The sequence below is a fragment of the Sinocyclocheilus grahami genome, unplaced genomic scaffold (assembly GCF_001515645.1).
Source record: "Sinocyclocheilus grahami isolate Dianchi unplaced genomic scaffold, SAMN03320097.WGS_v1.1 scaffold106.1, whole genome shotgun sequence".
NCBI classification, from domain to species: Eukaryota; Metazoa; Chordata; class Actinopteri; order Cypriniformes; family Cyprinidae; genus Sinocyclocheilus; species Sinocyclocheilus grahami.
The window spans coordinates 3,225,701-3,247,844 of NW_015505285.1; the positions used below are offsets into that span (position 1 = coordinate 3,225,701).

A 22,144-nucleotide genomic window follows, 5' to 3' on the forward strand; every position below is an offset into this window, starting at 1 on the left:
CACAGCGAATTATCAGAACTACTTCAGTAAAACAGAATGTCGTGCTTTACCTGGAAACCTAAAGCTGCACTAGGTATGCATCACATATTAGCACAAAAACTTGATATTTTGAGCACTCAATTGAAAATGTACACACAGCGTATCAATTGTACTTACAGGTTGTGGTTCGGAGAGCTTGTTAGTCAAAATTAAGAAGATTAGAAGCCAACGAATATAAAAGCCAAGATTAGAGAAGCAGTCCTCGGTAAAATGACATGCACACACCAAAAGGTTCGAATTGTATTTCTGTGGTATCCTTGAACACAGCGTCTTCTCAACATGATGTAAACACACTAACTAGCGGAAATGTCTGTGGGCAGGTCAGACTCTGTTCGTATTTCGCGGGTAGGCGGGGATTATGCAAATGTGTTACTCAGTGACGTATACCGGTAACAGGCAAAAGATTCGAAAATATGATGACTCGTTAAAGCGATTCAGAATCGACTCGGTTTTGAGAGTCAATATCTTTATCATACACTTTTTTGATTAACAACTTTGCAGATTGTTTTCATTTAAGGATAGCTACGTTATAAACTGCAAAAGAGAGATTTTTCAAAAACCCATATAACCTGCTCTTTAAACAATAAACTGTTCATTTCATGATCAGTCTATTCCCAATAAATAAGATAAAGTCCAATTTTTGGTGCTCTCATCAAACTTCCTAACTCAGTCTAAAATAGAACTGCATGATTTTAGGAAAAAAATATAATTGCAATTTTTTTCCCCCTGATTTCTGCAATTTAATATTAGTATTGTTTTAAAAGATCAGTATCAATATGACTATTATTATTACTAAATAAAAAATTTACCAGAAGATATACAACTATTGTAGTATTTTAATATATGATAATACAGTATTTTACTATACTATATAATGGTAGTGTTCTAAAATAAGGTTATTTTACAGTACAACTACTAATAGTTACAATGTAAATTATAAATTGCAATACTAATAATGTTATTTTACAGTTACAATGTAAATTATAAATTGCAATACTAATAATGTTATTTTACAGTACAACTACTAATCTTTACAATATATAACTTATAAATTACAATACTAATTGTAACAAAGTTCTTCGATCGGGAAAGTGGAGGCGGGAACCGGCGAATGTTTAAAAAAAAAACTTTAATAATAAAATAAACACAAAACTTAAAATAGCGCGAAAGCCCCTCACGGACGACTGCCGCGCATAGAACCAAAACACAAAATAAAGTCCAGGCCTGGTCCTCTCTTGTCTTGCACTGTAGTCACTCCTCCTTTTATCCTTCCGGAGCTCCTCCGTGCGCTCGGTGGACGGCGACGGCTCCTCCGGGTACGGGGCAGCCGGCAGGAGTTCCCTGTTCCCTGCTCCTCCCCATCATGGCGGATGGCAGCAGGCTCCGGCCTTAGTCGAACTGCGGCGACTCCTCCGCTCCCTCATGGACGGCAGCCGTCCCTCCACAAACCAAGTGGCCGGCAGCGAGTTTGTCCGTCCCCCAGGCAACTCACTCCAGCCCACCGCCTCGAGCGTCGATGGCAGCAGACTGCTCTGCCATGCTCGATGGCACCGCGGACTCGCCACAGCGGCGAGGGCTCTCTGGCAGCGTGTCCTTCCTTCCTCCTGGGTTTCGGCACCAATGTAACAAAGTTCTTAAATCGGGAAGGACACGGGAACCGGCGAATGTTTAAACAAAACTAATAATAAGATAAACACAAAACTTAAAATAGCGCGACAGCCCCTCACGGACGACTGCCGCGCACAAACAGAACCAAAACATAAAATAAAGTCCAGGCCTGGTCCTCTCTTGTCTTGCACTGTCGTCACTCCTCCTTTTATCCTTCCGGAGCTCCTCCGTGGGACTCGAGACCGGTGAGTGGTGCAGGTGTCATGCATTATCACTTACTCCACCGGCCTCACTCCATTCCCACGGCTCTCTGCACCGCCCCACTCATCACACTAATATTTATGGCTAATGTTTAATACTTATACAAATATGGCAAAAAAAAATTAGGTTAAACCATCAAACCTTTGATTTTGAAGCAGCATTTACTGTGAACTAAGCTGCTACGAGACACTGAAAACACTGGATCATGAGCTACACGTGTAAATGAATACAGTGGCGCACTTCACTCTGAAACATGAAGCATATAATTATTTATTTAAATCACAGCCTTTGCGATTTGATAATCTTAAATTGCAGTCATATCACGGTACATATCTGTGCAGCCATAATATAATGTGTATTATACACCTGTGCTGTGCCCACTGCTGCCCGTCTGTCGTCTGTTATTTATAGAGCACGACTGACCTCGGATCAGACGGACTAAGTTCAGATTGAGGTTTGTTCTCCCAAGATGAACCTCCGTTAGTCTAGAGTCTGTCTTGGTCTCTTTTCCTTCTCATTCAGTGTCTCTCTTTTTCATTCTTTGTCTCACACTGCCAAAAAATGCTTCTTTTAATCAGTATCTTTGTCCTGTTTTGCAGGAAAATCATTGAAACATCATTCAAACAAGATAAATGTACTCAAGCAGCTTTTATTTTATTTTTTTAGAGAATGTATGTTTAATTAATTGAATTTATTGTCTTACTCTTTTTTATTTATAGTGTTCCAGTGTCTACTGTCTACATAAAGATCATAATAGAAAATCTAGTAAGTGATATCTCAGACTCTGCTTGCAGTTTATTCAAATAGAGTGCAACAGTGCTGTCCTAAAGTAAAAAATCCAATTCATTTTACATAGGGGAATTGATTTTTAACAATAACTTGTAAACCGTTAAAGACAGGCCTACTGTAAACTCTGAGGTTGTTACTCAATCAGTGATATGTTTTTTGAAGATATTAATCTGCATTATTAGTATTGATTTTTTATTTTTTTTATAATAATCATGTTAAAAAATTTCTGGTGGAAAAACGACATTAGCCATGATTCTACATGATTTTCCACCAATCAGACAAACAAAACCAACAATTGCAAAACTGCTAAATATTATACATTTTGTAATTTGTTATACTTAAGTTTTAAATATTTGTTTGTTTTTAATATATGCACCATATTTTGCAAATAAATGTACATGTTGTATATACAATATAATATATAAAACATATTTTTCCATCATTTTTAACTTGGTCATTAAAGTCATTTGCAATTCTATTTGCCCTCATTAAAGCCGTTAAGTACACAATCTTGTACCGTTGTCTTTTGTCTGATTTTCTTATTTTGTTGCCTCAGATTCAGTGCCTTCTTTGTGAAGGATTCTGAGGTCATCATATTATCATATTCTGAGGTCGTCATATTATTCATAATTGTGCTGCCTACCTTATAGAACAGGCTGATAATTAGGATTCAAAACAGCAGTCTCTGTTTATGACTGATTGTTTGTGAAAGATTGTTTATGAGCAGCTAATGTTCTTCTCAGTTTGAAGGTTTTGTGTGTTTGATCTAGACAGCTATGAGTTGTTTGATTTCCCCACACAGATGTATCATCTGAAGAATACATTGCAGATTTCATAAAGATGCGAGCGTGTTTGTGTGCACGAGATCTCAGCTAATCAGTGTGCGCCGTTGGAGAGGAAGTGTCCACGGTGATGGAGGCGTGCATCAGATCCTGGACTGTATCGGCAGCTTGCGGTTAATGGAGAGCGGTGAAGTCCCTGATGGGAGGTGGAATAATGGCCCCTGATTTGGACAGCCAATCGAGGGGAGGAGGAAGTGAGAGAAAGTCTTTATTTTAAATATATAAAGGAGATAGAAATGGCATCAGACAATAAACAGATTAGAAGAAAGATTTACAGAGGCACTGGAGATGACGAGATGAATTTTATATGGAGTGAAATAAAGAAGTGAGCGATGGAGGAGAGAGGTGGGGGGCCTTTTCAGTCACCCTGCAGGAGGTGGAAAATGCAGTGATTTGCTGTGGTGCTGTAAGTTAGCACACTCAGTTCTGGCAGAGTAAGTGATGCTTGATGAAGTATTTGGTTGCAAATTAGAATATTAACTTTTTAATAGTCAATTTCTCCCAAATATAGTACGGTTACTCTAGTGCTTTACACCCCTGGTGTGTGTTTGTGTTACCCGTGAGGCTGCGGCAAATGTGTGACTTGGAAAGGAGTGTAGCGTATTAGTCAACAAACTACGTGTGAGCCAGTAAACGTATAGATCAGAGCTTGTCAGTGCGCACCGTGCTCTGCGTATTGCAGGAGCATAAATCAGAAGAAGACATGATAACACCGAACTCAAGATAATACCGTACACAGCCATACCACAGCCGAGATATGAGGCACTGAAAGGCCTGTCTTCATTTTCTTGATTCGTTTTAGACCATGTAGGCTGCTGTTGTTGTTTAAACCCTGCACTGGATTTGAAATTCGTGAAAAATCACATTATTGTTATATTGAATATTTAGTTTCTGTTTCAGAACTCATTTTGTGCGCCCACTCTTTGAGAATCTATGCGTTTGTGAGTTTATCTGAGTCTTGAGTGCTCCATATTGCAGTTTATTTTGGCCAAGTACCACCCACTTATACAGGAAGAGACCGCCTGACCAATATCTAAAGCAACACACCATAATTAATTTGTTTTTTTACTTGCCTTTTACGTGTGGTTTTATCTGAAATATCCCCTCTAGCACCAATACAAGATTTTGCACAGTGACATTTTATTTTAAGGTCCAATTCTCGCTATTAACAAACCATTAACTATGAATTTTGCCTCAATAAACTCCTAATTTGCTGCTTATAAGTAAGCTAGTTGTTAATTTTAGGTATTGGGTAGAATTAGGGATGTAGAATATGGTCATGCAGAATATGTGCTTTATAAGTACTAATGAACAGCCAATATGTTAATAATAGGCATGCTAATAAGTGAGAATTGGTCCCTAATATAACTAATATTTCGATGGAAAGTTTAATTGTAAGGAAATGGATAGATTAGTTTTAAAATTTTGCTTATGGATCTGTGTGTGAATTGACATTTGTCCTTAAAGTGATAATGAAATTCTTTATATCATTTACACACTCTCATGTCGTTCCAAACTTGTATGACTTTTTTAAAGGGGTCATATGATGCGATTTCAAGTTTTCCTTTCTCTTTAGAGTGTTACAAGCTGTGCATAGATAAGATCCCTGAAGTTGCAAAGACTAAAAGACCCCTTTAAGATAATTTTTGTCCATGCAATTAAAGTCAGTTGTGTCCAATGTTGTTTTGGCATTCAAAACATCTCTGAATTCTTATTTTTGGGTGAACTATCCCTTTAACTATCACATTGATGATGCACAGGAGACTATGAACAATGCAGTGGCACCCATTATCCACTAGCTGTAATAACAATTGTTATTACGGTCTGTAATACAGTGTTAAATCGGTTCTTCTTTCCCCCAGCACCAGCTTCATCTCTGCCTCCACCTTTCAACAACACATCTGCCTCCAGCCCCCACCGTTGGCAGCCCTAATGCGAAAAGAGCCACGTGTATGAAAGTGAGAGAGTGAAGGGCGCCCTAAATGAGCAGTGTCCTCTGACAAACAACACTCCTCACCTAAACTAGATATCTCCCTCCCTCACCATCCGCTCAGTCACCCTGCAGGGACCCAGTTTAGTTTCACACCGCACGCAATTACATGCACACGCACACCTGCAAACAGCCGATCGATAGCTGTGCCGCAGGGAGCCTGATCGATATTGGCTGAATTTGGAGCAGCGGGAGAGCGACAAACTAGCCGATACCGTTTCCCGGCGTATTTCGGTATCAAGGGGAGCCCACACGGCTTACTCTGTCTGAAATGTGTTGTTGTATGATGCATTTGTGTTACATTCATTTGCATCTTTAAGCATACAAGAGCTCTCATGAAATCCACTAGCGTCCACTTACACAGTCACCCTGTTCATTAAAGATGTTGGATGCAGAACCGAAGCACAAAGATGTTGTAAAGAACATTTTGTCCTGGTGAATTTGAAGCCTCGTTTCTAAACCTGCCGCTGGAGGTGGAATATTAGCGAGGTTTCGGAGTAACAAAAGCATAAAGGCACTTTACACATAATTAGATCTGTGGCGTTCGGTTGAGGAAATGAGGGCTAAGATTTCTCATGCTCTGTGGAGTTCTTTATTATAAAAATAAGCATTTATGAAAAGTCTTAATTAAACGTTTATTGCCGACGGACGGGTGACGTGGATGTTGCCTTTATGCGTCTGTTTGTGTGAGGCGAGCAAGATAAGATCTCAGAAACCTGACGTTGCAAGGCCATATTTGAATACGTCTGAACGCACACATAAAGGCATGTTGTTACTATTCCCGATTTGGTCAGAAAAGACCCCCTTCTGAGTGGCAGGAACCGAGGCCTGTGAAAATGTCAAATCCAATTACTTTATGCAAAGTGAGATTGGTTGTATTTTTATTAAGAACAAAATAAAACTTGCGTTCAAATCTATTAATGGCAACTCGTACGCAAATAGCAGATTGCTTTGATGTGGCGAGAGCAAATGAGTTTTGGAGAACGAGTCAGAGGCGACTCGACAGAAAGTGCATCAAAAAAATGCATTTGAAAGCCAGCGAAGAACTTCTAAGAGCCTTTTTTCTTTTAATTGTATCACCGTCTCTCTCGCCCCCTCCCACTGCTATCTCCCATCAATTCTTTCTTTTAATAAGCCATCATTTAGCGAGTCTGACTGCGTCCTCAAACATGTTTTGCATTGATCTCTGGGCCTGTGGCCTGCCTGTCTTCGTCACAGCAGACCCTAAAATAGGGTCATCTCCCATAACACCAGCTATGCCTAATGAAATCTCTTCCCCTCCTGACCCACGGCCTGATGAGAAATTTGTGCCAAGAACCTTTAGTGTTTTGCATAAATTGTGAAGTGTTTTTTTTTTTTTTTTTCCTTATGAAATGCTTTCTCCTGTCCTTGGTCAGTGTGGAGAGACTGATATGTCATATGTTGACTTGCCAAATTTTTGAGACATCTTACATGTCAACTTCTGGCAAATGCTGGTTATCGATACACATTTTCCAATTAGTTTTTTCCTTGTTTTGTTTTGAATGAGATTCCATTTTATTTGATTCAGATTCACCACTGGAAGCCCAGATAACTAGCAACCATTCAAATATGGTTTTTTTTTTTTTCACTAAAAATAAATATTTGTTGTGAATCAGATCATGGGCTGATGATTTATTGGTGGTGGCTTAGGTTTTGCATATTTTTAATTTGCTTACTGTCTGAGCAGGTACTACATTTGAAACAACTTTTGTGAATGTTAAAGTTGAATAATTTATATAGTATGAATGTGTGTAGTATTAATGAAATCTGGACATACTACATTCGTCATGCTGGCTTTGTCATGTGATCCACGCCATCAGTTGCCGTGGTTAACTGAATTCCCTGTAGCATCCCTCGATTGCACACATCGAAATCTCACCTGTAGTATGTCATTCATGTACTTTTCACCTACTGTTTTGTGAATACTATAAATTTGACCATACTACTCATTTCACATAATGTTTTTGAGAAATAGCATTTTCGGACACAGGAATAGTTCTATTTTATTTATTTTTATTATTATTTATATTTTATATTTAATATAAATTTATATTTATATTAAACTCAGTTTATGCATTTCTCCCTGTTTATTTGGTCACCTCTACGATTTTGAGACTTCTCTGTGCGGTTGTGCGTGATGTGGCTATAGATCCAGGTTGTATATGAGACTGTAAAAGTGTAATTTGCTGCCTGGTGATTCACATTTCTTTTATTATTAATGAACTTGCCGAAAAGTTATGAATGCTTTGATTCTATGTGGCATTGTTTCATTGTGTGGGAGGGAAAAAAACAGAAAGGAGAAAGAAAAACTGTTTTCAGAGCACCTCTTTCTTTCTTCTCTCATCTGTGGCCGAAGGGTTGTTCTCCCCATCCCCTCCCCCCTCCTCATCTTCCCCATTTACACCATCAGACCCTGCAAGCTGAACATTGCATTTGACCTTTGCAAAAACAATTTGGAAAGCGTGAGGATCCAGTAGGCGTGAAAATGACTGTGTGGTTAGAAGCCTGGAGTGGAGAGACTGTAACTCCCACCGTGTGTGTGTGTGTGTGTGTGTGTGTGTGTGTGTGTGTGTCCTTGCTGAGATTGAGGCCTAACCACCATATTGACTTGAGGCTTGAGGTGCGAGTGAAGTGGCTCTGGGGGTTCAGACAGCCCTCACTGAGCTTCATATATACTGCAGTGAGGGCATCATCATTAACCTCAGCATCTCAGTCCATCCACTCAGAATTCACATTAGCTGATATACAGGCCAAAGTGATGTCAAGATAAAAGGTGAGGGAGAGAGCGAGGACGGGGGGGTTTCTGGGAAGATGAGGGTGCAGGCAGCCTTTAGAGAATGAGATCACGCAGCAGGAGGGCCGTGATAACACACACACTCACTCACACACCTGCGATTCAGAGGATGCGCCGCAAATAATCATCATCCGTCACTTTGACGGACTGGGTTGTAAATTTTCCGTCATGCTCCATTGTTATTTTCATTTGCCCGAGAATGATATAGATGTATGGCATTCCGTTTATATGTACACATTTGTTCTTGACATACCCAATACAAACATTTTCAATAATTAATAATGACAAGACATAGCCTATGCGTGCAACAACCCGCACTTTCATCTGTGGGTAGTTAAGGGGGTCATATGATGTTGCTAAAAAGAACATTATTTTGTGTATTTGGTGTAATGAAATGTGTTTATGCAGTTTAAGGTTAAAAAAACACATTATTTTCCACATACTGTACATTATTGTTTCTCCTCTATGCCCCGCCTTTCTGAAACGCGTCGATTTTTACAAAGCTCATCGTTCTAAAAAAGCGAAGTGTGCTGTGATTGGCCAGCTATCCATTGTGTTGTGATTGGCCGAATACCTCAAGCGTGTGACGGAAATGTTACGCCCCTCACCATACTGTGATGATGCCCTGTCCGGCCGGAGCGATGATTAAAAAACATGAAAACCCATTATAAACGGGCCCATTATTACGCCGCGTAAACATAAAGCCATGTCTGCATTTGTGATCGGAGAAAGGACAAACAACAAGCCCTACTCTACACTGCCCAAAAAACTCGCTTTAAATATATAAAATATAAAAACTCTTTAAATATAAAAAACGTACTTTACAGTCTTTGAGTCAGAACAGCCAGCATTGTAGTCTACTCTACCAGGATCAGGAAATGGTCCTCCGTAAAATGCGCTGGACACATCTGAATATTTAGGTTGAAGTGTTCTGGAACAGTGTTGTAAATACAACTTAACCACTGATTTCTAGTTGTCCATTTTTGGAAGGCCAAACAAAGTAGATTTGCTTTCACAACGAAACACAGCGTCAACCACATGTGACAACACCGCTTCATCCACGGTGAAAGCCGATCTGGCAATCCACAGTGCAAAGTTGTTGTATTTCCTCAGCAACCAGCACGGATCAGCTCCAGGCATGACGAAGCAGATATCGTCCTCTTTTGGAAGACCAAACAAAGTAGTTTCGCTTTCACAACGAATCACACAGTGCCTTCACGACATGGTGGCGGCAACAACAAGACTACTGAGAGAATAAAAGTTATGCCTTCTTTCTTTGCGTGAACATTTGGGCAGCGTTATGCAAATCTTCCCACATAGTGATGTAGATATGTGGGGGCGTGTTAGAACGAGCCGTTTTAGCTAGGTGTGGCTGACTTTTTTACCTTTTATAAAAAATCTCTCTTTGGATTTGAGACTTTAGTCTTTGCAACTTTACAGATCTTCTTTATGCACCAAGAGCTTGTAACACTTCAAAGAGAAAGGAAAAATTTAAATCGCATCATATGACCCCTTTAACCTTCTAGTTAACCAAGCTGTCATGTACTCTACTGTTAAAAAGTTTGGGGTCAGTTAGATTTTTTTTGTAAAAAAATATTAGTTTTATTCAGCAGGGTATAATACATTAAATGCATTAACACATTAAAGTAGATTTTAGATTGTTGCAAAAGATTTCAAATAAATGCTTTGCTATTTAAGTTTCTATTCATCGAAGAATCCCCCCCCCAAAAAACATAATTTGCTCAAAAATATTAAGCAACACAACCATTTTTAACATTGATAATAATAGGAAAATGTTTCTTGAGCAGCAAATCAGTATATTAGAATGATTTCTGGATGATCATGTGACACTGAAGACTGGAGTAATGGCTGCTGAAAAATCAACTTTGCATCACAGGAATGAATTATATTTCAGAATGTAGGCCTATTAAAATGGAAAACAGTGTATAAATGCAATGCAATTTGTGCTATACCAGTTATAATTTACGTATGTATGATTTCATTTAGGTCTATAACTGGGCATCACATAATGGAGGCTATATTTGAAGTTCATAAGTCTTTATAGAATTAAAATCAAGCATTTCTGTAAATCTGACTTTATTCATTTGAGTGCAAAACCAAATTATTGTAAAAGTAAAAAAAGTCTTCCCAGTTTTCAAATTGCATGTTATTGTTCAGTAATTTTTTCAATATGGCATTCACTGCAAAAATTATATTCTTAACAAGTAGCTTTGTAATATGTTTCAGTTTAAATATTTAAAAATCCCTGAAAACAAGATGAATTTGCCTGTGAAGCAACACTGCATAAGAAATTAAGACTTGCTTTCAGCGAATGTATCTGTAATATGAGTGTATTTTAATATTTGTCACTTGTTTGAAGCAAGTTAAAGCAAGTGAAAAGACAAAATACACTTTTTATTGAAGATACATGCTCTGAAATCTAAATCTTATGCAGTGTTGCATCTCCAGTAAAAAAAAAAACAAGACAAGACAAAACAGACTCTTCTAAAGTCAGTTTTTGTGGTGTTAATTTCACAAGAAAGAGATACTTTTAACTAGATATTTTAGCTTTACCAAGTGCTGTGTTGCAGGTTCTTGGCTTTTTCCTTTTATTTGGGTGTTTGGAAAGGGACTATGTACAGTAAATGTACAAGTTTCCAATTGATGTATTGTACAAGATTTAGCCAATGGCAAATTTTCATTCATTGAACATTATCTCGTGAATTCCACTAAGAATCTCAAATTTCTCTCCCCAAATCCTCACTGACATCTATTTTTGTTGGGGCACTTTTTTTTTGTCCTGCTTGCTTCAGTTTATGTCCCTATTAGCCTCATTACTGTGGTATTTTTCTTTCTAAAATAGGAAAATGCTATAGACTGGATGTCTTATTTTTTATGTCAAAATAGCTGATGCAATTATTTGTCAATGTTTTTAAACTTCAGTAAATGGCAGAAAACTTATGATTAATGCAACATCTGCTGCAATTTCACACTTTTTTAATACAGGGAAAGATACATTTTGTTCCACTGCTTTCCTCCATCATAGCACTGAATGTTTGTGCATAGTTACTTTTTTGCCACCACCTTCCTCTTCCTGCTACGCTTTTGCCCGACTGTCAAAAGAATTAAGTGCAGCCGCCATAAAAAACTGTTTCTGTCTGGCAACAGAGGATTTTGACCCCTCGAAGTTGGTTTCCGTAGCTTTCACAAAAGCACATTGTCTAGGAAGGAACACAGTTAATGTGTGTGTATGTAGACAGGCAAGCGTGGAAGTATCAGCGCGGTGGATTCTCTTCAGTGTGATGTGCGTTGACAGTTTGTGACGGGCTAGAAGCTCGGCCCAGAACCCCCGTGCAGTACATCATTCACAGAAGTGAGCCCTCGCACCAGCATATCTCTCCCTAGCCACACAACTATTGTTTATCTGTTGAATTTTCATGCCTGTCCGTCCTCTCTAATGCTAACAAAGGCTTACGACTGAAAAATGCCCACTACCCAACACATACATAATACAGATTACAGTGGCATGTTTACTGTGAAATGTTTGAAAACGCACGCTCACACGTCCATACATATGCAATACATTGCATGGGCTTGCAGCACATAAACAAGCTCTGTTTTCTTCATCTTTTTCCCTTTATCTCTTATCCATTGCTTCAGGCCATCAGCAGGCCCACAGATTTACTCTGAATTGTTATGCTAGTCATTCACAAAATTTTACACATTCCCTGCCTCTTACAGATTCATTTATTCAATATTTTGCCCAGTCTCATTCTGATTTTTTTAGCCAGTGTTAATTTAGTTAACGAAACTACAGATACAATTTTTTTTATGTAGTTCTATAATATTTTGCAGTGTTATTATGTCATATTTTCCAGTCCTTTTTGTTTTTGTCAACATTATATTTTGAATTAAAATCTGATAATTATTGTTAGAATTTGCCTTTTCATTGTGTCTTTGTCGTTGTTGACAAACAAACACCTTTGTCAATGTTAATGAAGACAAGACAACATTTTTTGATAATTTAGTTTAAACATTTTGTGACAAATATACACTACTGTGAAAGGTTTGGTGTCAGTAAGATTTTTTGTCTCTCATGCTCACCAAGGTTGTGTTTGTTTGATTGAAAATACAGTAAAAAACAGCAATTTAGAATAAATTAAAATTTTTAAATATATATTTTAATAAGAAAATTAATTAAAAAATAAAAATAACTTTGTGTTAATATATTATATTAATTATTTTAATAAAAAAAAATCTTACTGACCCCAAATTTTTGAATGGCATTATATGATGAGAAAAAATAACACGGCAAGATATTAGCAGTAGACTGACAGTATTTTTAGAAAAATACAAATAATTTATTCAAATAATCCAGTCATAGTATGCTATGGTCTGACCCACTTGAGTGTCTTTTAGTTTGTGTTAAACAGCTAATAATAATTTTTTTTTAAAAAATGATATTTTAAATGTTATTTTATATTAATCACAATGAATGAAAAAGATGTGATGAAAAAACTAAAAGACATATTTTGGTTCAAATACAAAAAAAAAAAAGTTTAATTATAATTTTTTTAACTATTTGTTCTGTAGCGAATCAGCTCATGGGGAAATATGAATAATTAATCATAACTAGTTATAATTAATTATAAACATTTAGATCCACTGTAGATATTTACTTGACCTCTCAGGGTCAACTGTCTGTCAATTCTAAGAACATTAATTTCCTGGTTAAGGGAAATAACTTTCATAATGTGCAACTCTACACAGAGCGTGTAGCATAAATGTGCATGATTAGGGACTCCAGTTATGAGCAAACAATGAACAACGTCAAGTAAGACTTTATTAACTACATAAACACTTAAACTAGTCTAACATACTAGATAAACACTTAAACTGGTCTTCTCGTCTGTCTGCAAGAGAGGTTTGATGCAATCTGAAGGTTCAAGTTGATCTTTGCTGAAGTTGGTTGATGAAAAAGAACCAGTTTGAGTCAGAGAATCTTGGTGAATGGAAAAGTCGAGGCCGAAGCCTGGCACGAACTTAGCGGGTTGCAGAAGCGTTCTAGCTCATGTCTTCATCTTAGAATCTAACCGAACCACCGACTAGGGCGGGTCACTGATGTGAGACCTTTAAGGTCTGAGAAGATTCACGCCTCTCAAGATGGGCTTGTCCAATGAGAAAGGCTGAGATCCAAAGCGGGAGGTTGCAATTGCTGAAGGGTTTTACGACCCTTTGTGTGAGGGCATGGTAATTTGCAAATGGTTGAATCGAAATTACTAAAGATTCTCAGGACACTATATATTGCCTATGTACCAACATATAATATACACGCTCGTTTAGATCATCAGAAGGCGAATTCATAGATACTGAACATGGTATATGTAAGGTTACATGAATGAGTGGTTATATCATAAGCATGCATAAAATAGTCTAAAAATATCAAAGACAACATACACAATGATCTGAAGGATATGTGTGTTCATTCAAAGAAAGGTTTTCCTATGAATTAATTAGTAGAAAAGTCAATTTCTACTGTGCAGTGTGTCTTTTCCTATGGAAAATGCAGTGAGAGTCTCTCTCTTGCATTACTTTGAGCAATAAAACCAGTGTTATCAGCCGTGGTTGCCATGGAACCTGGTGTCTTTCTGAGGTGTTAAGACGCATTTCGGGGGAAGGGTCCATAGGTCCTCATATGGCTTGTTAACTGAGGGGTGTTACAGAGTATTTGTTAAATATAGCTAACAAAATATATATTGTGTGTTTGATTGGTCCAGACGCTACAGTTCTTTTAGTGTAAAAACTTACATTACTCTCAGCTCCAAATTAGAGTATACAGCTTGGATGTTTAAAACATGCAACCGTGTTCTGAGAAACCATGTTCTGAAAAATCTATGCAGAAAAAGCAAAAAATGTCCCCAAGTTCAGTCTTGGCCTGACCATCCGTCTGTCATTCGTCCTGTATCTCCAAGTTTTCGAGCTTCAGCTGCATGGAGCTCCAGCGCTGCCCTTGTGCCGCAGGAAGTCCGGACTCAGAGAGAGCGTCTGGATTAACAGCTGATTAAAGTGGAATTTGAATAAAGTAATCAGTGATGTAAGTGCCTGTGCTGATTACGACCCGAAGACTCCTCAGGCCACCCCAGTTTAGATCCCTGATAAGCACAATGATGAACTATAATTAATGATAAGCATATTAAATGATAACCGAGTCTTGTTTTCTCCCCCCATGGCACAGGCCTGAGTCTCTTCATTCTGTGCATCCGCTGGCAGATGCTGCCATGCTTCCATTAACCGCTGGCTGGGGTTTGTGCTGCTTTAATTACTGAAAACTGAATGAGTTTGACTGCTTATCATGTTCTGTAACCGGGGTTTAATTTATTATATCCACCTTTAGTTTTTGGCGACTAAAGCCCATAACGCTGCTCAGTCAGTCAGATTAGAAGTGTGGCACTAATCGTTGTAAAATATTAAATAGGTTTGGATTATATCAGTAGGTAGCCTCATTATTTGTTATTTAGTGTGCCAATGGGAACTGGTCTGACTAGCCTTCAGAGCACTTCCTGTAGTTTTTCGCACTTGTCGTTCTTTTTCACGTTATGGTTTCACTAATAATTTGTGCGTCTGTGGAGTGAGGGCTTTGTCCTGGTCTGTGAGTGTGTAAAGGAACTGTGCTACAGGAAGTGGCATGTGCCCACTCATAAGCTCAAGAACACACTGTGCTTTCAGCAGAGCGTTTCCTTCCACTATTATTATTTCTGTGCTGCAAAAGGAGAGCAAAACATCTCTTCCTTTCCTCCTCAAGATACCAGATACCCTTCTCTCCACATTTCCTTTTTTATTTTATCTTCTAATCATTTGTAATCTTGAGTTTAATTAATGTTTTTTCTTTGTTTTTATTTCACAGACAAGAAAACGCCATGTAGGTATTTTGTTTGTTTACAGTATGCTGTGCTGTATTGTTTTGTGCCTTGTCCATTTTGTTGGATCCCTTACAATACCATGTACCATTTAAACCATTGTTTCTTTTAATAGTTAGTGATAATAGGTAGGTTAATAATTAATAATTATAATTAGTGTAAAAATATATAAAATTAATATAAATTAATTAATTAATAAATTATTAAGGATTTCATTCATTTTAAAGTGTTTTCAGTAGTGCTTAATACAAAGTTGCCAGTTTTAATGTACAGTATCAGTAACTGGTCTTACGGCGGAAACAATGGTTATGGTAAATGCTTTTTTTTTTTAACCCAATCTATCTTTTGGCTATCTTTAAATATTTTATGTTATTTTATATATTTTTTAAATAAATTGTATTGTTTTATTTTTACTTTATTTAGAATTTTACTTTTATGTTTTGTATTTTAACTTTATTTGACTTGACATTAATTATTTTGTTCTGCTTATTATTTTGTGCATTTATTTCCTTTTTATTTGATTTATTTATATACATTTTTTTTCCATTTCACTATATTTCTGAATGTTGTGTTGAGTCTTTTACATGTCTGCCTCCTTGATAATCACCCTTCCACAGTTTAAAGGGGTCCTATTATGCTCTTTTACAAAGTCTTGATTTTGTTTTGGGGGGTGTACTAGAACAGGATCTCATACTAGGTTGTTCGAAAAACACATTATTTTTCACATATTTTACATTATTACAACACCTCTCTCCCCAGTCTAGCATGAACGGCTTGAATAGTTCCTGTATCAAATGAAGGCCCACCTTCTGAAATACGAAATGTGCTGTGATTGGTTAGCTGGGCCAGTGTGTGTTGTGATTGGCAGCACTCGGCGCCTGGTCGGGAAATGTCATGCCCCTTACCATAGCCGCCTGCTGCAAGCTTCAGTGTAAATATTGCGTCTAAATCAAATCAATTTGAGCATGATTTAAACCTGGATGATTGTAACCACTCTAAGTTCGTCTGCCTTGGGAAAGCTAGCGTGTCTCCGACACAGTGATAACACTCGTTGCCTTCTCTAGTGCAGCTCAACCAGGTCTCATCCCATTCCTCGATATTTGTGATATCACAAATCCCGGAAAATATGCACTGTAGTCCAAACGAGTCGTTCGTTGTAGTTTTTGAAAAGTGATTTCTTTTAAATAAAACATCTCCTTTTGAAGTGGACTTTGAGCTTTTTTATGCTCAAACAGCAACATTACAGACTAACTAAAGTTGAAAAAGTGAAAAAGCATAATAGGACCCCTTTAAAAAAAACTCCATTGATCATTTCTTGGTCTTTCAACAGCTTCAAAAATAACATAACAGTCCATTAATGAATACAAAATAGGTGACAGACTCATATCTCCCATCTCTGATATTCATAGCTGAAATGCATGAAGTTGTGAGTTTGTTCAGTTTTGCATCAGTCCAGAATGAAGTGTAAAACGAGTGTCCCTGTTCATAGCGCTTGAGCGCACATGAGCATCTCCCTCTGATCCTGTTTGCATGGCGCGGCCGAGTTGAGTGTGAGGGAATGTGACCCAAATGGAATTATTCTTCCATCAAAGGGAAGTATTCATGAATTAGAAATGACCTTGATTGGAGAGGCCCCAGAGACAGAACGCCACAGTTCAAGCAATTTCACACCCGTTCACTGAATGGCTTTCGAGAGTGATGGAGGCAGCGAGGAAAGGATGAGATGGACTGAAAGAGGGCTTGGAGGAGTATAGAAGGGAAATATATGTATAAATAAAAGCATAGCATGAAGAAAAAGCAGAATACTGTAGTCAAATGTAGTGCATCAGTTAGTATTGTTTGTATATTATTATAGCTTTATTCATATTTTGATATTTAATCATATTTAATGTATTTAAATATTTGATAATTTGATATTTATTAATATTAGCTTTTATTTTCATTGTTATATTTTTACATTTAAATTTCGGTTTAGTAGTATATAGTACTTTTAAAATTATTTTTAATATTTTGGGGTTAAATAATTAAACTAATTTTGGCCTGCTCACCACATTAATATAAAAGACTTTAAAAGTTAAATTCGTCCCTTGAGGCTAAAGGGACCCTTGCTGTGTGGTCCCTGATCTTCCCAAAGTTGACTCTCCCTGTTTTCACAAGGTGTGATGTGTGTGCCATAAGCCTTTGTATTTCAGTTTATTTGTCTTGTGAATGTTTTGTTTGTTTGTCTCAGCCTGTCGTGTTTCCATCATCTGAAGCACAAATACATTCTTGAAGGATTTCATCTTCGAAGTTGTCTTCAAAGTCTGCGTGTGTCAAAGTCAACAAAGAGTAGCGCACCTAAGCCCTCAATTCATACATAATTCAACCAAAGCTAACCATTTTAAGATTATGGATTTCAATCATAGAGGCGAATAAAAGTTGTGCATCTTTTTTTTTTTTTTGCTAAGGGCAGCTGTACATCACATTCCTGCCTGTGTGTGTCTCTGCTTGTGTACTACAATCAAAAAGGTCACAAGTGAAAGACTTGGCCTTGTACACAAAAACTGACATGCAAGGCTGGAGAAGCTTTTCATCAGTAAAAGATTAAGATTCAATTCACTTTAATTCAATTTCTAACCTTTTCTCAAGAGCTTAGGGCCCAGCGATGTATAAAACACCCTTCTGATAGCTTTCATAATTCTGGAGCTTGTAAAATTATGAACGATCGATGTAATTTCTCATCAGAAACTGCATTTGACGGCTTTGGAATCACTAAAAGTGTTTTTTCATTAGGCAACTATTTATTTTTTTACCCCACAGTTGAATGGACCCGAGTCTCAAGCTCACTGGAGAGCAGCACATTTTTTCCCCCCATTTAATCCTCTACCCACGATGCACCTGGATGACACTTCACCACAAACCCTGCCTGCAGATGCTCATTAGAGTGCTTGTGTCAGTTCTGTCCCGCTTTTCAATCGCTCAAATCCAATTTTTTGCCAAGAACAGTTGCGCAATGATGACGTTAAGTGACACATTCAGAAAAAAATAGCATTTATCATTCTCTTTTATTGTGCTAATAAGACAGATGTCAGACACTGGTGGTTGTATTCAGATTCGACAGTACAGTCTGGCTGGGTTTGTGTTTGTGTTCATTCCGACACATTTTGCCCCTTTGTTACCTTTTGTCTTCCCAGTCTTTTTGGGAAAAACCTAACCCAGTGCTGTCCTCTTGAGTTTGCTTGTGTGTTTGTGTGTAGAATGAGGTTTTAAAAGGCCTCCGTCTTGCTTTGATCCAGGCTTTAACCCAGAGCCCATCGATCGGCCGTTGAGACCGGATTACGGTTCGTCTTCTCGGCCCGAGATGCTTCTTTCTGCCCGTCACAAATCACAGTCCTCAAGAGTGCCTTTGAACTGCATCTCCAAAGTGGCATGGTCAGTCAACACCTATGAGGTGCAGTCGGGCGTCAGTCAGGCTGTGAACAAATAGAGCGAGCGAGCTATTTCAGCACCGTGTTGCATGATCTATTCATACAATTTGCAGCGCAGGATGTTCAGAGTCGTCAAATTGCCTGACTAGCAAAGATAAAACACAGAAGCTGTGTATTCATAGCATCTAAAGGCTATTTTTGTGAAGAACAACATTCGAATCAGAACAACAACTGGTGGCCTATTACGCTGATGCTCACATTCAGAATTGTGATCCCAAAAATGCTTTTCACGAACACTCTCTCCTTTCTTTCTTTTTTGTCTCCCTTCATCCCAGAAAAGAGAGGACAACCAGACAGATTCCAGAATCAGTCCTAAGAAGAGTGCGGAGCCCGCCATCGACCTGTTAGGCCTTGGTAAGACATGAATAATTGATTACTCATCTTGTTGCCGATCAGGGAATCTGAAATGTCTAAGATAGGCTGGAAGACTTCAATGCCATTTTACACCAAAAACTATTTTAATTTGTGGGAGGTAGTGGAATGGAAGCAGATTTTTTGCACTTAACGTGTGTCATTGACTAATCAGATGGGATTTTACACACTAATCAATACAGTGATATTGACGGTAGCTGATGCCATTGATGAATTCAACATGATATTTGGCTTGTTTTCCTATTAATATATAATTATAAACTGGAGCGCGGGAAGTAAGGGTGCTGGGGATGCTGCAGCAAAAATAGTAAAAATGTTAAAAATATATATATATTATTAAATGTAAAAAAATGTTTTTGAAAGAAGTCACTTATGCTCATTAAGGTTACATTTATTTGATCGAAAACATTTTGAGCAGTAATATTGTGAAATATTTAAATTGAAAATGTATTTTCTAATTTAATATATTTTAAAATGTAAATTATTCCTGTGATGGAAAGGAGCCATTACTCACCATTGATTAATTAAATGCATCCTTTGTGAATAAAATTATTAATTTCTTTCCAAAAAAATCTTAATAACCCCAAACTTTTTAATGGCAGTGTACTGTATATGATCAGTTGTTAGATATTAGAAATGTTTTTTTTTGTAATGTTGATGCCGATACCCTTGTGGGCAGGGGTCACCTCCTGGCTTGACGACCTTTATAATATAAATTTGGCTGTATATTGAAATGCTGTGATGCTTAAATTCACTTGTCACATTTAAAATAATTAGTTTTAGTTTTTAATGTAACAAACTGTAACTGTAGTTTTTTTCAATTTATCTCGAGAAAATAGTATCTTGCTTATTTCTCTCTCTTTATTTTTTACTAGTCCAGCAAGTAGTCAGAGAACAGTTCCAAGACAATGTGTTGCTGTACACCAAAGTGACATGTTTTAAAGTCTGTGTTAAGGCTCAGATAGTGGAACACACTGACTGCTATTACTGTCTGGATGAAGGTTCAGGGAAGCACACTGCTTTCAGTCCTGGCAGTATTGATCAGGCAGGCAACTCGAGCCCTTGAGATGACCAAACACAACTGATGTTATATTACTTTCTGGGAAATGAAAGTTTCTATTTGCTGCCCAGGAGCTTTCCTTTGTCGCTCTGTCTTGTTTTTATCACTCTCTCTCTCTCTCTCTCTCTCTCTCTCTCTCTCTCTCTCTCTCTCTTATTCGATATGTCTCACTCTCTCAATCTCGATCTGCTACCAAGTTGTCCGTTATGATGAGTGAGAGAGACAGAGAGTGGGTTAGAATATATAAATTTCCGCAAATGTGTGTGTCCTAGGCAAGGAGGTTAGAGTGTTTAGATATACGTCTTCAGCTGGGGGCAGTAGGGGTCAGTGCTGATGAAGAGAGGCTGGAGATGATGGTGTTGAGATTGAGACATGCATCTTATTGATGTGTTTTTGCTCAAGGCCCCAGCATCTCTTCTCACCCTTCCATACCGGCAACAGTCTCTAGGACTGTGTTCAGACAACCAACATTTTTCTCCCTCTTTCCGTCGATGTGGCTGTTGATTAAAAATTGATCAAATTACTTGCATGATATGCTTGACTAATCAAGTGAATCACAATGAATCAACAATATATCAATACATTTTGCATTCTGTCTGTTAAATGTGTATTTATTTCTATTTACACTTGATGTTAGCATCCATCTCAGGAAATTTGTTTCAGAACTGTTTAGATCTGGTATTGACACCTGCATTTTTTTGTAAAGGTTACTATTCATGACTGCATACTTTTATTCTCATCCCAAACGTATGAAAATTTGATTTGCTTATTGTCATTGTATCATTTATTCTACTTAAACCTTGTCCATCTCTTATAGGTGACTGCAAGCTCACATTCAAATCTGCCTCCATCCAATTGGCAGTCAATGGATAGATGTTTAATGTTTAATTTGCATATTTAATGCAATATAATATAATAGAGGTTTTGCTCATCTGCAGTTTTCCTTCAGATGTTTTGAAAAAGAAAAACATTAAACAGATGCGTTTGAATGTCTGGAAGGATTCAGATCAATTTCAGTTTCAGCACCCAGATTTTACATTGGTCAAAAAGTGGCAGTATGTTTTTTTTCTTTTATAAGCAAAAAATATTCATTTAAATGTGTTTGAAGGCAGCATGAAATGAATTCAGCTTATCTATGTTCTAAATGCATTGCATTGATCTTATTGTGAATGATTCACTTTTTAATATTGTTTTGGATCTTGTCATTTTTAATCAAAATGTCATCTTGATCCTTAAGAGAAACAAAAGACTTCTTTCTGGTGACTTATGCCAGACTTCTCCAATCATTTCATCTGCATAAATCCTGCCACTTGTTAAAATTGATTGCAAGCTCGCATTCAAATCTGCCTCGATCCAATCAACAGCAATCGATAGATAGAACCACTTTTTTTTTTTTCAATAATCAGTTACACTCTAATGTGTTACAATATTGAAGAAAAGATCTGTCGCTACATTCATAAGTACGTTGCATCTTTAACTTTAAAAAAGTCTTTGTGAATATAGGAATGTCATATTTCAACCTGTCCATATTGATATCTGCCTAATTTATCTACCTTCCACCAAGTTACATATGAATTTGTACAAAAATACTAAAGTTCGATTAGACTCTCAGCCCATTCATCCTTTTCATATCTCTGCAATATTTTTTTTATTATTGCATTTAGCTTAATTTTTCCTTACTATTCGTGAGCCTATCAAAATAGACCATCACCAAATGAAAACCGCTGATTTAGACCGCATGTATAGGAGCTCTTAAAGCATATCAGATGTTTGTGCACACATAAAGGCTTTTGAAATAGAGTGCAGTGCTTTCCAGATGCTACGCTTTTTTGCACATCACACTATATGTGGGTTCTCTAATTTCCTCTTCCTATTCTCCTTCCAGTCACACCCCCAGCTCATCAAGCGTTGCATCTCTCCACTTCCCCACTCCCGTAGCTATTCACTACAGTTTTATTACTTTGAGCTCTTTTTTTTTCATGGA

At 37.5% G+C, this 22,144-nt stretch overlaps 1 protein-coding gene across 6 annotated transcripts in view; it reads left to right on the forward strand.

The window, feature by feature from the left end:
* The window catches only part of LOC107588664 (stromal membrane-associated protein 1-like), a 115,007-nt gene that overhangs the window by 67,971 nt on the left and 24,892 nt on the right, over window positions 1–22,144 (forward strand). For all 6 annotated transcript variants that reach the window (XM_016276861.1, XM_016276862.1, XM_016276865.1 and 3 more), the window contains one exon: window positions 19,004–19,082. In XM_016276861.1, the coding sequence (XP_016132347.1) occupies window positions 19,004–19,082 (79 nt within the window). The remainder of the gene's footprint in view (window positions 1–19,003; window positions 19,083–22,144) is intronic.